Genomic DNA, 17,848 nt, shown 5'->3' on the forward strand with positions numbered 1-17,848 from the left:
GGAGTTGAACCATGAGAGACTGTGGACTCTGAAAAACAATCTGAGGGTTTTGAAGGGGTGGGGGGGTGGGAGGTTGGGAGAGCCAGGTGGTGGGTATTAGAGAGGGCACATATTGCATGGAGCACTGGGTGTGGTGCATAAACAATGAATTCAGGTACACTGAAAATAAATAAATAAATAAATAAATAAATCAGAAAGAAAGAAAATCTGGAAAGAAGTAATCTTTGCACCTACAATACTGAGGATTCTAAATAAATTGCTGAATGGATGAACAAAGAAATGAATGGAATAATAAACAGATTACGAATTAAGTATCATAAACTCTTATTAATCAGAGGTTTCTGGATTACTAGTCGCTAAAGAAAATAGGACATATGAAAATAACGAAATCTATTTACATGTTAGAAAGTATCTATTGTTTGAAACCAGGCTGTAAGCAAAAACAGATTCTAAATGTTCTAATTCTAAATAAATTCCAAATGAATCCAAACAGGCTACTATCATGTAGTGATCTTTGCCAATAAGTGACACTGTAGCTAAGTACCTCTGTCCCCAAGACTGAACACAGTGCTATATACTTGATAAAGGCTCAGTAAACACTTAAAAAACCAAATACCACTAATGAAAATGTCTGTGAATAAAGCTATAGGCAGTTCTACCAAAATAAGAGGCTCTATAATGTTTACTCCCTGATTAGAAATAGAACAACTAGTGATATAAAGGTTAGTCCATTCTGTGCCATTAAAGAATGATGCAGAGTATGAATAAGTCTGGGCTTGGTTTTATTTAATACAAACACTGTATAGCATAGGTATCTCTAGTTGCACTAATACAATGGAATCATTGAAGAGATGGATACAACTGAACCAAAGTTAAATTTATATGAATTCGGGCCTAGGAAGTCATCCTCCAAACCTGTTCATGATTTTGATTTTCATTGCAAGCTTAAGATAAAGTGTTACTTGAAATTGTTTTGAAGAGTAAAGGCAAATTCACAATAATGAGGACAGCGCTTTTTGTCACATATGCAGCGGATACCACAACCATTATGTTTTACGCATAGTCCAAAACAAGTCTTTGAACCTAGAAAAGCTTTTCTTAGGAACTCTACTTATGAAAAGAATGATAACTTTCATGAAGACACTCTAAAAACAAAGAGAAATCCTTACCTCTTGCAGTTAAATTTCAATAAAAATTTCAATTAATGTGGAGCCTTGGATTTTTCCTGTAACCCTCATATTAAATTTTGTGCTCAGTATTAAAGGAATTAAAGTCAATTTCTTTACCAATGAATTATAAGGAACACAAATTAAGATGAAAGAATGAACTGGGAATATGCATGCAAATATTGTGCATTCATATTATTATACAGCATAATCTGTAAATCTAGTCCTAATGAGACTCAAGATTTAAATGGCTGAAGAATGTGTTTAGTGAATTATTGTCAATCAATGCCTCTATTCCAGGATAAACATAATCTTGAAAGGCAACACACCTATTATTACAAATTCCTAAGTAAGTACAGTACTTCATTATTTCAAAATGTCATTGTCAATTTATAGAGTAACAGACAAACATCTTTCCACCATATACCTGATTACCTTTTCATTAGAGTAAATGAAACACTGACTATTAAGGAAAATTACAAACATCATTTTTCCAGCAATAAAAGAAACCTAATGTGTGTAAAACTCTAAACTAATTACAGCACTCTAAATTTTCATATTTGTTAGTATGGACACATCAGGTTTTATACCACTGCAATCAAGAATTATTCTTTTTTCAAGTAACATTATTTCATGCGAATTCTTCTATATACTAATTTATTCAATCATTTAATAAACATTCACTGAGTACCTACTTTGTCCTAGGTACACTGTTAGGGGATACAGTTATAAATGTGAGTATGATACAACTCTGGCTCTTAAACTCACAGTCTAACAGAAGAAGGAGACAAGAAAATAAGGTAAAATATAATAGTTCTACCTTATATTAAAATTGTCTACATGTTTTCCACTTGCAATAGCTAATGGATATTATAATGAAAACACTCACTATAGCTGGAAGGTTTTCTTCATTGTTCAGAAATCAAACTCTCCCTACTTGTCTATGAAAAATTTTTTTCAATTAAAAGTATTAAGAAGGACACCTTAAGAAATACCTGTGTACTGAGCATCTCAAATTAACAAATGCTAACATGTGTTTAATATTTTACCTTCAGGCTATTTTCTAAATACAGAAATTTTTTGACTGATAAGGCACTAATAATTACTTAGGATTATTATAGGTCCCACTAGTCGTGTGATCTTGGGTAAATTAACTTAACCCTTTTGATTCTCAGTTTTCTCACCTGAAAAGTGGAGATTAATAGTACCAATCTGTGCTAGACTATGGATTGCCCCTCAGTATCCTTGCTCCACCTAGTTTTTTGCCCAGGGAGGTTCTCTCGCCTTTCAGCTTCTGGTTGGGTTAGGTAAGTAGTATTAGCAGAAGATCAGAGTATGGAAAGAAAGTAAAGCTATTTTCTGGTTTCCTCCCTAACAGGTCACCAAGTGCTGGGTATATCCCTCTATCAGATACAGTCCTCTTGATAGGAGAGGACTTTAGGACTACATGTGGTAATGGTTCCCTTTAGCCCTCGAGTTGGTACTATTCATTGGTGACTTCCATAAACCCTGCCCTTACCTTTAAAAACAGTTCTCTTATTAAACTGTTCTCAAATAACCCAGTTTGAAAGTGCCGCGTGTTTTCTGCCAGAACTCTGTGTGACTCATAAACAACCTCAGGCATTGTTTTGTGATTACATGAGATACTATATGTAAAGTGCTTAGCTCAGTGCTTAGCAGATTATAAATATTCAGTAAATGATGACTACTATTGTCATGATCAATATTGCTGTTATTATTTTACTTCAGTAACCATACTCATACCATCTATACCAACCAAATTTATTCAGGAGACAGAAATTCAGAATTCTGGAGATCTTTTACTAATTCTTGCAGTGCTTCAAAAATGTAAATTGTGTTTATTTCTAATCAACCTCAATATTTAAAAAAGAGTAAGAGGATGCACAGCATCTCCTAGACTGCCGTTTCTTTTGTAAATATGCTTCAGAATTCATTTCCTACAAATTGACCTTCTGCCACCACTCCAAATCTAGCAAGTATAAATGTCCATAAAGTTAAATAAATTGTTGGGTCTTGGGGTCATGAAAAGAATGGACTGAATGATAAACTCAATGGCATAAAAGTCCTTGGTTAATCTGGAAATGCATCTTCATCATCCTTATATATCATCATGACATAGGCAAGCATCTCCATTTGACAAATTATTTCATCAAAATCCTATTAAAGGTCTACTTAACCTTTCATCTTACCTCATCCTTTATATCTTCCTGTTGTTGGGCAGTGAAGATCTCCATTGCAGCCATGAGTCTCATCATTAACTCATCCACTGTTGTGTTACCTAGCAACACATAGAGATTGCCAAACTTTACATTAGTAAAGTTATTATAAAATGGAAAGTCATTCTAGAATTAATCATAAGGAACAACTACAGTCTAATAAAAATGACAGACTACTACACTAATATCTAGTTAAAATACTTTCATTTTTCATTGAAAAGTTTCGTATGTTCACTGTGAAAGAGTAAAGCAGTATACAGGCAGTTGAAATTTCAAATACAGTAGATTTGAAGGAACCATCTGTTAATAAGAGTTCCAGCTCTATGAAGAAGAATATTCGAGAAATGAGAATCAAAAGTTCTTTAAAGTTATAGAAACATATCTACTTAAAAATATTAGCAACAACTACCATTTGTTTATATGCCAGTAGTTAGGCTTAGCATTTTATATATATTATCCCACTTAATCCATGCAACAATTCTTTGACAGTATCATTAGGATTTTGACTTTAGAGAAGGAAAATGAGGCTTTGAGAGTTGGAGTAGCCTGTGCAATCAAGGTCAGGCTGATTAAATGGTGGGATGAGAATTTGAAACCAAGTGAGTCTAACTTATTAAAAGTCTGTTCTCTTTGCCACCTCAATACACTATTTAGAATTATCTCCTATCATTAAAAATTCTTTGGTGAAGCAGATAGTAATTCATTTTCTGAAAAAAACTGAGTTCTTTTTTTTGCCCAGTTGGTATTTTTCTCTTTCAGCTGCTTTCAAATGACTATACCATAAACTTTATGAGTATTTATTTAAGTTTTAATTTTAGTTCCAGTTAGTTACCATACAATGTTATATTAGTTTTATGGGAGTATTAAAATGTTTGACTTCCTTTAATACTATTTTATTCCCTGTCCAAGGCCATAACAAACATATAGCAGAAATATGCCATTTCCTGAGAGCACTCTCCTATTGCTTGCTTTGGATACATCTACAACAGAGACATCTATAGAGATATATAAAGGTATAGTAATTCTTCTCTTCTTTCAAATCTACAAAGAACCTTTCTCCAGGGCCTGAGGTTTTTCTGTCCCATTAATGAAATAGGTCAACAAGTAGCAAGCATCCTTGTTGGTGTTATTCTGGAGTATGACTAACATGGTCTCCCATCCCCCCCCCCCCCCCCGCCTTTTTTAAGAAGGTTTCATTTATTTATTTGACAGAGAGAGACACAGAGAGAGAGGGAACACAAGCAGGAAGAGTGGGAGGGGGAATAACAGGCTTCCTTCTGAGCAGGGAGCCCAATGTGGGGCTTGATTCCAGGATCCTGGGATCATGACCATAGTCGAAGGCAGACACTTAACAAACTGAGCACCTAGGTGCCCCTAGCATGGTCTTTCAGTGGTCTGTTTCTCAACTTTTCTTTTGACCATTGGCAGCATGTTAGGGAGCATGTGTGGTCCTCAACAAAGAAAATTTAGTCACATCAGTACCACTCTCTCAATACATGAGCTAGAGAACAAATATTACCTTGGTGTGATATCATGGTACTGAGAAAGCACCACTGGTTTTGTAGTCATAGTTCTAATTCTAGATCTGCCACTTATAAACTATATGATCTAGTACCTGGAAACTGCCTAACATGTGACAAGGGCTTAATAGAGATCCACTTAGTAAATGAATAAATAAGTGAGTGAGTGACTGACTATAGCTCCTTAAAAATCAATTCCCTTATCAGTAAAATGAAGATAATGCTACCCCTGTATATAGTACACATAAGCAGTGGTAGTTATTGTGAATAGATATAACAAATGCAAAAAGCTTAGGGGTACCTTCAACGTAGATTTGGATACTGGGCAAATCTTTGAGTTTCCCTTTCTTATTTGCAAACTGTAGTGACTAACACTCAGAGTATGGGATATGAATTCCTTATGGAGGGTACTAGAAATGTGGTTACATACTGGCCATTCGTTTTCAGGCTTAAGCCACTGCTTATCAATTATGCTTCAGTGCTAACGGTAAGGACTCACTACCAAACTGGACAAGACAGAGAAAAGGTACCAGTTAATACAGTTCCAGACAAGTTTTTTCTTTATAACCTACTGTAGTGGTTTTCAAACTTCTGTTTTCAAAACTTGATTACACTGTTAACAACTACTGAGATTCTCAAATAAGTTTTATGTGGGTTATTGTTATCAACATTTATTGTGTTAGAAATTGAAGCTGAAATACTTAAAACATATTTATCAGTTCATTAAAAGTAACAATAAACCCATTACATGTTGATATAAATACCAGATTTTTATGAAAAATGGTTCTATGTTCCAAAGAAAAAAGTTTAGTGAGAAGAACAGTATTGTTTTAACATTTTTGCAAATGTTTTTAATGTCTGGCTTAATAGAACATAACCGGATTCTCAAATCTACTTCTATATTAAACCAACTACATTATGTTGCTTTATGTCTTAGTTGAAATTTATGAAGGAAATCTGGCCTCACATAGATATACAGTTGAAAATGGGAGGAGTATTTTTATTTATTTATTTGTTTGTTTTAAGATTTTATTTATTTGAGAGAGAGAGAGAGAAAGAGGTCACCGGGAGAAACAGACTTCTGCTGAGCAGGGAGCCTGATGTGGGACTCAATCCCAGGACTCCAGGATCATGACCTGAGCCAAAGGCAGTTGCCTACCTGAGTCACCCAAGCACCCGGAGGAGTATTTTAATAAATAATTGTAAATAGTCTTTGATATACCCAAACTGACAAGAGGAGATTTCTTCAAGCATGTGAGAAATTTGAAACCATTAATGAACTTCTTATACTTTGTTGTATTAAGATCCACTGACCTATCTCGCTCTTTGAATGGATCTTCTACCTATGTGTGATTTTAAAACATCATGCCCTGGTCATGTGCAAAATACTGGTTTACTGACTTATGCATTTATCTTTAATGTTATATGAGCTGATGTCATCAGAAAATTATTTAAGCTGTCAATCCCATGGTGGAGGATATAACATTTTGCTTAAAAGCAAATTTTATCATCAGCAAAAAATACTGTCAGTTCACTTTGTTCATTCTAGAGAAAAGGTTCACCAAATACCCAGGCTATCTAAGTATAGTTTGTTCATCAGTTATTTCCAAGTAAAAATGATGTTCTATAAGAAAAAAATGACTAGTAGTTCAGCTCAAGCAACCACACAAGTGCTCTTCTTTGAGACTACCTTTGTACTCTGAAATGCAACAGAAATACATTTTCTATACCTCTAGTTGTATCACACAAACTATAAAAAGGGTTAAAATTTAAAAGTTTTTTTTTTTTTTTTTTTTTTTTTTTTTTTTTTAAATTTAAAAGTTTTTTAATTGCACATAAGGGAGGTAAAGAATATGACTACTAGTATAGTTTTGGTCATGACCTTGGTTTTGTGTGAAAGTGCCAGCAGTTTTACACAACACTGATTTTGTGTGCCACCAGTGCAAATGTCAACACAATGAAAAAAAAAGGCAAAAAGGAAATGTCTTTTTACTCTAATGAAAATAATTTGACCTCATAGATCCACTGAAAGGATCTAGAGGACCTCCAGAACCACGGACCATATTTTAAGAACCACTATCATAATACTGCCTCTGACAGGGAAAACAGGAATGAAATATTATTTTCATTATCCATTTACAGTATGCAATTCATTACCCCCACAGATCTTCTTTAGCCTTGTTTATGAAACTCAATGGTCTAGTTACAGAGCAAACATAAAATACCAGAGGTTTTGAGTTTTAAAGGCACCAGAATTTACATCACATACCCCATCATATTATCTGTTATAGAACTTCTGACTTAAATAGGGGTAAAAATAAAGTATCTCAAACACAAGATTTAGTTGGGGCACTCAAACTTTTCCCTTGGGGCATAAAAAAGATACACTGTTTTCAATTTAAGCTGGGATATAAATAAGGTAATATTTTATAATAATCCTTGGGGTTTCTAAGTAACAGTAAAAAAAAATCATTCACTTTTTTTTGGTAGAGAATATGCAATGCGATTAAATTCATAGGCATCCTATAGCGTCAAGCCTTAGCGCTGCATCCTAGAAACAGATTCATACAATTAAGGGGAAACAACTATCACTGTGTGAACAATTAATTTGCCATATACAGTCACTGGCTTTTCTAGATAACTAAAGCATTTCTTTCAACTAATCAACATTACAGCAAGAAATCAATACATGTATAAGAAATGTTATATTTGACAACCGACTATGACTTGACTGTTAGTTTAGAGAACTTAGCAATTATGAACATTTAACATGATTATGCTGGGTCCAAAGGGTTGTGCAACTTTATTAAGAAATTTCTGTTAGATTTTCATGCAGCATATTTCATTTTTCATAGATCTTATAATTTTTGAAGATGTTCTTCTTTAGGATATTCTATGTTTGAGAATACAAAGATGTTCACCCATACAGAGAATTATAGTCAACTTTGATGGTAAATATTATAAGGTTATCACATACACAAGAAGATACTCTACTCCCCTTGTGACATGTACTTTACCTTGTATCACATTTAACACTTCATTAGATGATCGCTTTCCCATAATAATCAGAAAAAGTGGAAACTGATCTGTTTTTTGAGTCCGAATGGTTTGTGCAACAACACTGCCAAAATGTCTATTGCACATTGTCAGAAATCTAAAATGAGACAAAAGCCAAAGTAAATATCATTTCAGACTTTAATAAATTTACTAATATCCTAACAAAAAACTCACTAGGTACTTTACTAATTATGTTAGTAATAATTAGATAGACTGTCTGATATCAATATATAAAAGCTTGCTATACTGAGTTTTCAACTACATCTTAAATGATATAGAAATGACTATCATATAGAAAAGCAGGAAGCACACCCTAAATGCTGTCTGGGGCTGACAGCACAGGATTCTTAGTCTTAAACACTGAGAACTATACTGACCTGGACTATGAGAAAAACAAACAAACTGAATTTTAAGAGGAAAAAATTTCTTATATAGGACAAATATTGTATGATACAAAGTTAAATTAGACTAGTATCATAGTCTAAACAGAATTTAGCAACATTTTCACAAGTCTTTAGAATCAAGAATTGTACTTTAGAATTGTGTTTTCTCCAGTAGTAGCAGGTCTTCTGGTTTCATACTTACCATGGGATAAAAATAATAATTCTAAGCTTTTGACCAAAAAAAGCCCAGAGATATTAGCATACTGAAGTCTAGCATTAGTATTCTTAACACGATCTGGAATAAATGAAAAAACTGATAAAGCTTTTCTCTTCTATTAGAGGACTGTTTGAAATTAGCATTTCTTTCAAGAGAAAAGGGTAGCTTATGATATGTTTTCAGATCTGATGGTAAAAAGTAAATGTCATAATAATAATGAATTATGAAAGACCAAATGCAAATATAGAATGCTTTAATAAGATCCAATTTAATAAAGTCTGTAAAAATAATGGACTTTTAATAACACAGGTCACAAAAGGCAAAACAGTGGAAATTCTGGGGACTAGCCACTGGTACTGGCTTATTAATTCTTAATTATGTTCATGAAAGGCAACTTAAATCGTGTGTTTTCTTATGCCTTATGATAATATTTTAGGTAACAACTACTCTGAAATGTATGTTCTAGCTGATGAGCAAAATCCTGTTGTCACATGCATTAGAAGGTAAATCTATTTGAAAAGACAAACGGCATTAAAATGTCATGTGCTCAGATTCATTTGATAACCAAATTCAAAACAGAATCAAACCTCTTAATTTTTAAGCCAACATATCTCTTGTCTATAGAAATTCATTCTAGAAATTTAGGCTGAATCCTCCACAAAACCTGTGCTGTGACTATATAAAGTAGACCATGTTAAGGGCCACTAGATCTGTCAGCAAGAGTGTCAAGACAAGTTAGCACCACCGCAATAAGTTCATTGGGAGGCAGTTTCATATTTACATTTAGAGCAGCAATAACCAGACCTCATGGCAATTTGAAAGGACATGGCCCTAAGAAATCCATTGTTGGCCATGAAATATCAGTGCTCCCGTGAAAATTCAGATCTTCACATTCCAGAACTATTACACGATAAAAGGTGCTCAAGAAGCCTAAGCCTCTGGTACCAAATTTCACATCCATATAGCTTTAATTCATCAAAGAGATGTGTAGATCAGGACACTAGAAAGTTAGGATCTCATTTTTCTTCCTGCTCTTACGAAAATATTTGAAGTCAATCTTGATCCTGATTTGATCACTGTCAACCTCTGAATTTAAAGAGGTAAAAAACAGTTGGAATGTCATTCCATACCAAAGGGAGAAAATAAGTCCTTGTTGATTTCACACCAATGGATTAAGTGGCTATCACAGAGTAGACACCCATCATAGCACTAGCCTCACAAATGATATTAAATACTACCTAAACAGGATATACCCAAAAAAGGAAAGGAGGAAAGAAGCCAGGAATGAAGGAAGGAGAGAAAAGGAAAGAAAGAGAAGATAGGCAGGCAGGCAGGCAGACTGGCTAGCTTAGTGGTTTAAAGAATTCAATTTCAATAGAATTTTGCCCATTTGAAATTGTCTTTTTATGAAAATGAGCTAGAAGGGAAAATAATTATGAAAATATAGGTATCTTATGGGTTTGAATTAATATACAACACAAATTTCAAAACTTCACAAAACATATTCAAGACAGATATAGCCTTCAAAGGCACATTAGCTGTTCAATTAACTATAAAAAACAACAAAGTGATCAGTTTTTTACCAGGTATTGGCAAATCATTCTAATGTTTTAGAAGTAGTTGAGAAATATACAGGGATCCCACAGCCAGCTGATGCTTTCTAGTGGCCTTAACCAATAATTTGTTCTAATCAAAGAGAGACTTTGTTAAAATTTTAATGAATCTAATTAACTTCCTAAGATCTAAATCATGTTTACTTTCAGATTTTCAAATTACAATCCCTGAGAGCCTGGGCCAATGGACAGCCCCAAATTACAAAATTCCTACTAATCAGTTCCTTCCAATACAATTTACAAGAACTTCACAACACAGATATCAAATCTTTCTCATGGCTGGAGGACTCTGCTTCTTCCTCTCAACATCATTCAGAGCACAAAGTTACCATTCACAGAACACTACCAACCGCAAAAATTCAGTTCAAAACATTAGCACAAAAACAGGGGAAAAACAAATTGTTTCAAGAGAAAAAATGTGGTTCTCATAACTGTGGCATTTTTTTCCTTTTTAAGAGAGAAAAGTGTACTGGTGCATCTATTGGAGCACCAAACTTGTCAGCCTAACTTATAATGGTGTTCATGAGAGTCAGTTGTCTTGAAGGGATAAATGGTTTCTACAGCAACTAGATTCCTGAAATCTCAAAACCAAAAGAGGAAGCAATGGCAACTGTTCTGTGTCAAGGAGAAAGGCTTTGTTTTTTAATTTTAAAGGACTTAAATAAATGAAATAACCTACTCATCATATACCTATTTGAGGAGAGGGAATAAGTTGCCAAATCAACCCCCAAAACCAAAAGCTAAAATGATAAGTTTGAAAAGACAAAGAACAAATGCCCTCACTAAGAGGGTAAAATGAAGGCAGGAGGAAAGGGGGTAGAGAGGAAGGGGAAGAAGAATGAAGATTGAGAAAATGAATGCAAAGAAAAATGGTTAATCACAAACCAGGTATAATAAAGCAAGTCTTTGGTCCCTGGGGACTGGGTGGTGGTAGTGATGGTAGTGGTCTTAGTGAATGAAAGTCTCAAACTTCTGCCTTGCTGAAGAAACAAAATATAATTAGTAGCTCATATTCACTAGTTCTTGTTAATCTAAAATTAGAAAGATACAATCATCTTTTAATCTTAAATTTGGGGAGGAAAAATAAGCAGAACATCTAACGGCTAGCATGTATTAATCATTAGTAAAATTTCAGTCTCTGAAGCATAGATCTTTTCTATCTTGCTAATGAAAACCAGGATTACTAATAAGTCAGATATGGGAAAACGTAATCTCATTTTAATTCAAAACAGGACATAGTTTAGTTTCTTTCAAAGTCATAATTAAACAAGTCACTGACTTTGACTAAGTTACACTCCAACATAAAATATATACTAAAAGAAACAGCAAATTAGGAGGAGAGTAGCGAAATTCTGCAAACATTTACTACCTGCAATATACCAAGTAATGTAAAAGGAGGCACATCTGATAAAAAATGGAAGCTGAAAACTTGCTAATGACTCTGTGTGAGGTTTCCTGATTATAACTTTTCAATATGACCTCCAGAGGACCCTTAGATGTAAAATGGGAATAACACTTTTAAAACACGTATTCTTGGGGTTGGGAGAAGGGGGGTGGGGTTATAGACATTGGGGAGGGTATGTGCTATGGTGAGTGCTGTGAAGCATGTAAACCTGGCGATTCACAGACCTGTACCCCAGGGGATAAAAATATATTATATGTTTATAAAAAATAAAAAATTTAAAAATTTAAAAAGAATTTAAAAAAATTTTTAAAAAACACCTATTTTTGTAAGATACAAAAAATTTACTCAGAATTATGCTCAAAATATGGTATGCCCTTAACATTGGTAGCTATTTTATTATTAACTGCATAATGGTATTTAACATTTTTATCACAACTACTTTTAGGATTAAAATGACAGCTTAAATCTATGGACCAACACTGAAAGATACTTTGTATAATAACTGTTCACTAAAAAGAATAATCACTGGTTTTATTTTCATTTAGAGAATGAAAGGGTAAGTATTAATATTTGGAAAATAAGAAAATACATGATGCTGCAGCTGTGTGACACTACAAAACTTTACACGTCTGAAAGTGTGTATTATAGGCACAATACAGTTAAAAGGCTAAATGCAATCAGAATCTGCTTTTCGAAACTTACTCATCTTTAATGAAAGAAAAATGAAATAAAAAAGTGGATACAGAACTAAAATAACTATTTTTTAATTAAGAAGGCTCTTTCCTTTAAAACAGACCAAACTTGTAGTTTTTGCTACAGTAATAATCCTTGTTATTCATTCATTCATGTGTTGAGGGTTTTATTTTTTTCTTCATCATCAGTAGAAAAACCAGATGTAAGATACAGAAATGACCCTAGAGATCATCTGCCTATTTGGCCAATACACAATTCTCTTTTCTTCCCCTTTTCCCTTTAATAGGAAAATTAAAGCCAAGGTTCTTTAATATATGAAGTGAGAGTTACCAAGTTACTAGCACTGCCAAGCATACCAAAATCAGGTGAGCCAAAGAGTTTTGTCTCCTACTACATCATTTCTGCGAGATGCAATGCCTATCCAATTGCTCATTTCTGGAGTTCCCATGGGAATGACCTTCAGCATCCCTAGCACATACCCCTTTGTCCTTTGAGGGTGGCTTTGATTTTTGGAAATAGTCTTACACCTGGTTCAAACTGAGTTAGGCAAACAAGATACATGACTAAATTGGGAGACACTGACTATGTAGTCAGTGATCTTCAAACTTTAAAGGCTTAGGAAGTGGGGTGCCTGGGTGGCTCAGTGGGTTAAACCTCTGCCTTCGGCTCAGGTCATGATCTCAGGGTCCTGGGATCGAGCCCCTCATCGGGCTCTCTGCTCAGCAGTGAGCCTGCTTCCCCTTCTCTCTGCCTGCCTCTCTGTCTGCTTGTGATCTCTCTCTCTCTCTCTTTCCGTGAAATAAATAAATAAATAATCTTTAAAGGCTTAGGAATTACCTAGGTAGTTAAAAAAATTTTTTTTCCAGGATTAATTAATTAATTTATTTTGAGAGAGAGCATGCCAATGCATGAGTGGGAAGGGCAGAGGGAGAGAGAGACAGAATCTGAAACAGACTCCACACTGAGTGCAGAGCCCAACATGGGGCTCTATCTCATGACCCTGAGATCATGAGCTGAATCAAAACCAACAGCAGGTTGCTTAACCCAATGCACCATCCAGGTGACCCTAGGGAGTTTATTCTAAAAGGAAAGTTCCTCCGCCCCATCCCTCAAAGATTCTGATGCAGAAGATCCAGGGAAAGGCCCAGGAAACTGCCTGTTTTAATAAGCTGCCAACCTACCCACATGATTTTGATGTAGGTGATTAATGGACCACACTGAGAAACACTGTTTTCAGGACACAGGACTGCTTTCCTTGTAAGGCTTTAAGCTATCTCAATGCAGTTCTTTAAGAAGTTGTCCCCAAAATGTTTTGGGCAATGGCAGCTTCAGCGGAGCATGAAGCTAGTCTCCTGAGGTGATAACCACAGTGAAGATGTTAATTCTCACTTGCTTCATTTGTGTAGGTGAGCTGCAATATCTCTGTGAGACAAATAAAAATATACCTCTAAAGCCTGTGAGCTATAGTTGATAGAGGAAAGCAGAGCAGGAAAGGGGAGGCTGCAACATAAAATAGGGACCATCTCACTGAAGAGTTGGTATTTGGTTAAAGACTCAAAAGCGGTGGAGGAAGTGAAACACAAATCTCTAGGAAGCAAATTCCAGGCAGAAAGAACAGCAAATACCAAAACCTTGAAGCCGGAGAGTATCTGGTGTATTTTAAAGGTAAGAAGGAGGTTACCACAGCTAGAGCAGACTGAAGCATAAAAGATAAAGCTGATAATTTTGACTACCTCTATATGGTAAAAAACAGCTTAACAAGGCCAAAGAATAAAAGATAAATGGTAAAAATTCTGAATTTAAAAGCACAGACATCCAGATGGCCAACAGACACATGAAAAAGTGCTCCATATCACTCGGCATCAGGGAAATACAAATCAAAACCACAATGAGATATCACCTCACACCAGTCAGAATGGCTAAAATGAACAAGTCAGGAAATGACAGATGCTGGCGAGGATGCGGAGAAAGGGGAACCCTCCTACACTGTTGGTGGGAATGCAAGCTGGTGCAGCCACTCTGGAAAACAGCATGGAGGTTCCTCAAAATGTTGAAAATAGAACTGCCCTATGACCCAGCAATTGCACTATTGGGTATTTACCCTAAAGATACAAACGTAGTGATCCAAAGGGGCACGTGCACCCGAATGTTTATAGCAGCAATGTCCACAATAGCCAAACTATGGAAAGAACCTAGATGTCCATCAACAGATGAATGGATCAAGAAGATGTGGTATATATACACAATGGAATACTATGCAGCCATCAAAAGAAATGAAATCTTGCCATTTGCGACAACATGGATGGAACTAGAGCATATCATGCTTAGCGAAATAAGTCAAGCAGAGAAAGACAACTATCATATGATCTCCCTGATATGAGGAAGTGGTGATGCAACATGGGGGCTTAAGTGGGTAGGAGAAGAATCAATGAAACAAGATGGGATAGGGAGGGAGACAAACCATAAGTGACTCTTAATCTCACAAAACAAACTGAGGGTTGCTGGGGGGAGGGGGTTTGGGAGAAGGGGGTGGGATTATGGACATTGGGGAGGGTATGTGCTTTGGTGAGTGCTGTGAAGTGTGTAAACCTGGTGATTCACAGACCTGTACCCATGGGGATAAAAATATATGTTTATAAAAAATAAAAAATTAAAAAAAAAGCACAGAAAAAGGGTTAATTTTCCTAATAAATAGAAAACTATTATACAACAATAAGGAAAAGATCAACAAACATATATATGAAGACAGCTCCCAGAAATGGAAATAGTAGTGGCTCATAAATACGTGAAAAGATACTCAAAATAACTTATAATGAATTAACTTCTAATGCAAGCTACACTAAGAGGGCTCAGTCACTAGAGTGTGCAAACTCTTAATCTTGGGGTTGTGAGTTCCAGCCCCACAATGGGTGCAGAGATTGCTTAAATAAATAAATAAACTTTAAAAAGATAAAGCTATACTAAGAAACTATATTTTATCTGTCAAATTAATAAAGCAAGGCTATATGGAAATAGGCACTATTGGACACTGTTGGAGTGAAATTGGTACTAACTCCCTTGTGGGCAATTTGTCAGTATCTATGAAAATTAACAGCACACATATAACCTTTTTTTCTCTCAAAATTTTAAAGAATATTTTATTTATTTATTTGAGAGAAACAGCACCCACAAGTAGGGGGAGCAGCAGAGGGAGAGAACCAGACTCCCTGCTGAGCAGGGAGCTGGCTTCGGGACTCAATACCAGGACCTGGGGATCATGATCTGAGGCGAAGATGCTTAATCAACTGAGCCACCCAGGTGCCCCTTTCTTCCAAGTTTTTATTTAAATTCCAGTTAACATACAGTGTAATACTGGTTTCAGGTATAGGATTTAATGATTCATTACTTACATACAACACCCAGGGCTTCCTCCTTAATGCCCATTATCCATTTAACCCATTCCTCACCAACCTCCTCTCTACCCACTCTTAGTTTGCTCTCTACAGTTAAGAGTCTGTTTTATGGTTTGCCTCTCTCTTTCTCCCCTGCTATATTCATCTGTTAAAGAATGCACACATACTCTTGGGCGCCTGGGTGGCTCAGTTGGTTGGACGACTGCCTTCAGCTCAGGTCATGATCCTGGAGTCCCGGGATCGAGTCCCACATCGGGCTCCCAGCTCCATGGGGAGTCTGCTTCTCCCTCTGACCTCCTTGCTCATGTTCTCTCTCACTGTCTCTCTCTCAAATAAATAAATAAAATCTTAAAAAAAAAAAAAAAGGAATGCACACATACTCTTAACCTAGCACTCTTAAATCTGGGAATTTAGTCTAGATATATCTTCATGTGGGAAATCATCTATGTGTGCTGTTACTACTGAATTGTAATATCAGAACAGTGGGAAATCATCTCTGTGTGCTGTTACTACTGAATTGTAATATCAGAACACTGGATGTCCATTTGAAGGATCTTATTAAATAAACTATAGTCTCTTATGTAATTTAAAGGGATAATATTTAGCCACAAAACAGAAAGAGTTCTTTACAAACTGATATGGAATATCTTTAAAATATAATGTTAGTGGAAAAAGCAGGGTATTGAATAGTTTTTACCATTTGTGTAAAACTGGGAAAAAGTAAGTATATATTAGCTTGTTTATACATAAAATAATCTCTGGATGGATAAGTAAGAAACTTAAAAAATGCTTCAGAGAAGGGTAACTTAGAGACAGGGGTAAGTATGAGACCTTTTTATGCCTTTTGAGTTTTGATTAATATGAATATATTAGCCAGTCATGAAATAAACAGCAAATTTGAAAGACAGTAAGTCCCTTACAAAAATAAAAAAAAATTGCATGGAATATCAATTCCATAAACTTTTTTAAAATTTAAATTCAATCAACATATGGCATATTATTAGTTTCAGAGGTAGAGTTCAATGATTCATTAGTTGTATATAACAACCAGTGCTCATTATACCACCATGCCTTCTTTAATGCCCATCACCGAGTTACCCCAGTGCCCACACCCTGTTCCCCTCCAGCAACCCTCAGTTTGTTTCAGAGAGGGTCTTCCTCTCTGATTATGTCTTTATTTTTCCCTCCTTTTCCTATGCTCCTCTGTTTTGCTTCTTAAATTTCACATATGAGTGAAATCACATGATAATTGTCTTTCTCTGATTGGCTTATTCTGCTTAGCATAATTGCAAATGGCAAGATTTCTTTTTTTGAAGGCTGAGTAATATTCCATTGTGTATATACACCACATCTTCTTTATCCATTCATCTGTCAATAGACATCAGGACTCTTTTTCCATAGTTTGGCTATTGTGGACATTGCTGCTTAAAGATTGGGATGCAGATGCCTCTTCAGATCATGACATTTATGTCTTTTGGGTATATAGCTTGTAATGCAATTGCTGGGTCATAGTGTAGCTCTATTTTTAGCTTATTGAAGCTCCATACTGTTTTCCAGAGTGGCTGCACCAGCTTGCATTCCCACCAGCAGTTTAAGAGGGTTTCTCCACAGCCTCTCCAACATTTGTTGTTTCTTGTCGTGTCATTTTAGCCATTCTGACTGGTGTGCGGTGGCATCTCATTGCAGTTTTGATTTGTATTTCCCTGATGCTGAGTGATATTAAATAATTTTTTTCATGTGTTTATTGACCATTTGTAGGTCTCCTTCAGAGAAATATCTGTTCATGTCTTCTGCTCTTTTCTTGACTGGATTATTTGTTTCTTTGGGTATTGAGTTTGATAAGTTCTTTATAGATTTTAGATACTAAGCCTTTATCTAATAAAACATTTGCAAATACCTTCTCCCATTCTGTAGGTTGTCTTTTGGTTTTGCTGTTTCCTTTGCTGTGCAAAAGCTTTTTATCTTGATGGAGTCCCAACAGCTCATTTTTGCCTTTTTTCTCTTGCCTTTGGAAATGTGTCTAGACAAAACCTGCTGCAGCTGAGGTCAAAGAGATTGCTGCCTGTGTTCTCTTCCAGGATTTTGATGGATTTTTGTCTCATATTTAGATGTGAGGATTTCTGTCTTTTATCCATTTTGAGTCTGTTTTTGTGTATGGTATGAGA

At 35.4% G+C, this 17,848-nt stretch overlaps 1 protein-coding gene across 1 annotated transcript in view; it reads right to left on the bottom strand.

The window, feature by feature from the left end:
• The window catches only part of FAF1 (Fas associated factor 1), a 537,816-nt gene that overhangs the window by 103,167 nt on the left and 416,801 nt on the right, over window positions 1-17,848 (bottom strand). The window contains exons 14-15 of the mRNA XM_059374699.1: window positions 7,941-8,077; window positions 3,377-3,465 (exon numbers count right to left, since the gene is read on the bottom strand). Coding sequence (XP_059230682.1) covers window positions 3,377-3,465; window positions 7,941-8,077 — 226 coding nt within the window. The remainder of the gene's footprint in view (window positions 1-3,376; window positions 3,466-7,940; window positions 8,078-17,848) is intronic.

This window comes from Mustela nigripes, chromosome 14 (assembly GCF_022355385.1).
Source record: "Mustela nigripes isolate SB6536 chromosome 14, MUSNIG.SB6536, whole genome shotgun sequence".
NCBI lineage: Eukaryota > Metazoa > Chordata > Mammalia > Carnivora > Mustelidae > Mustela > Mustela nigripes.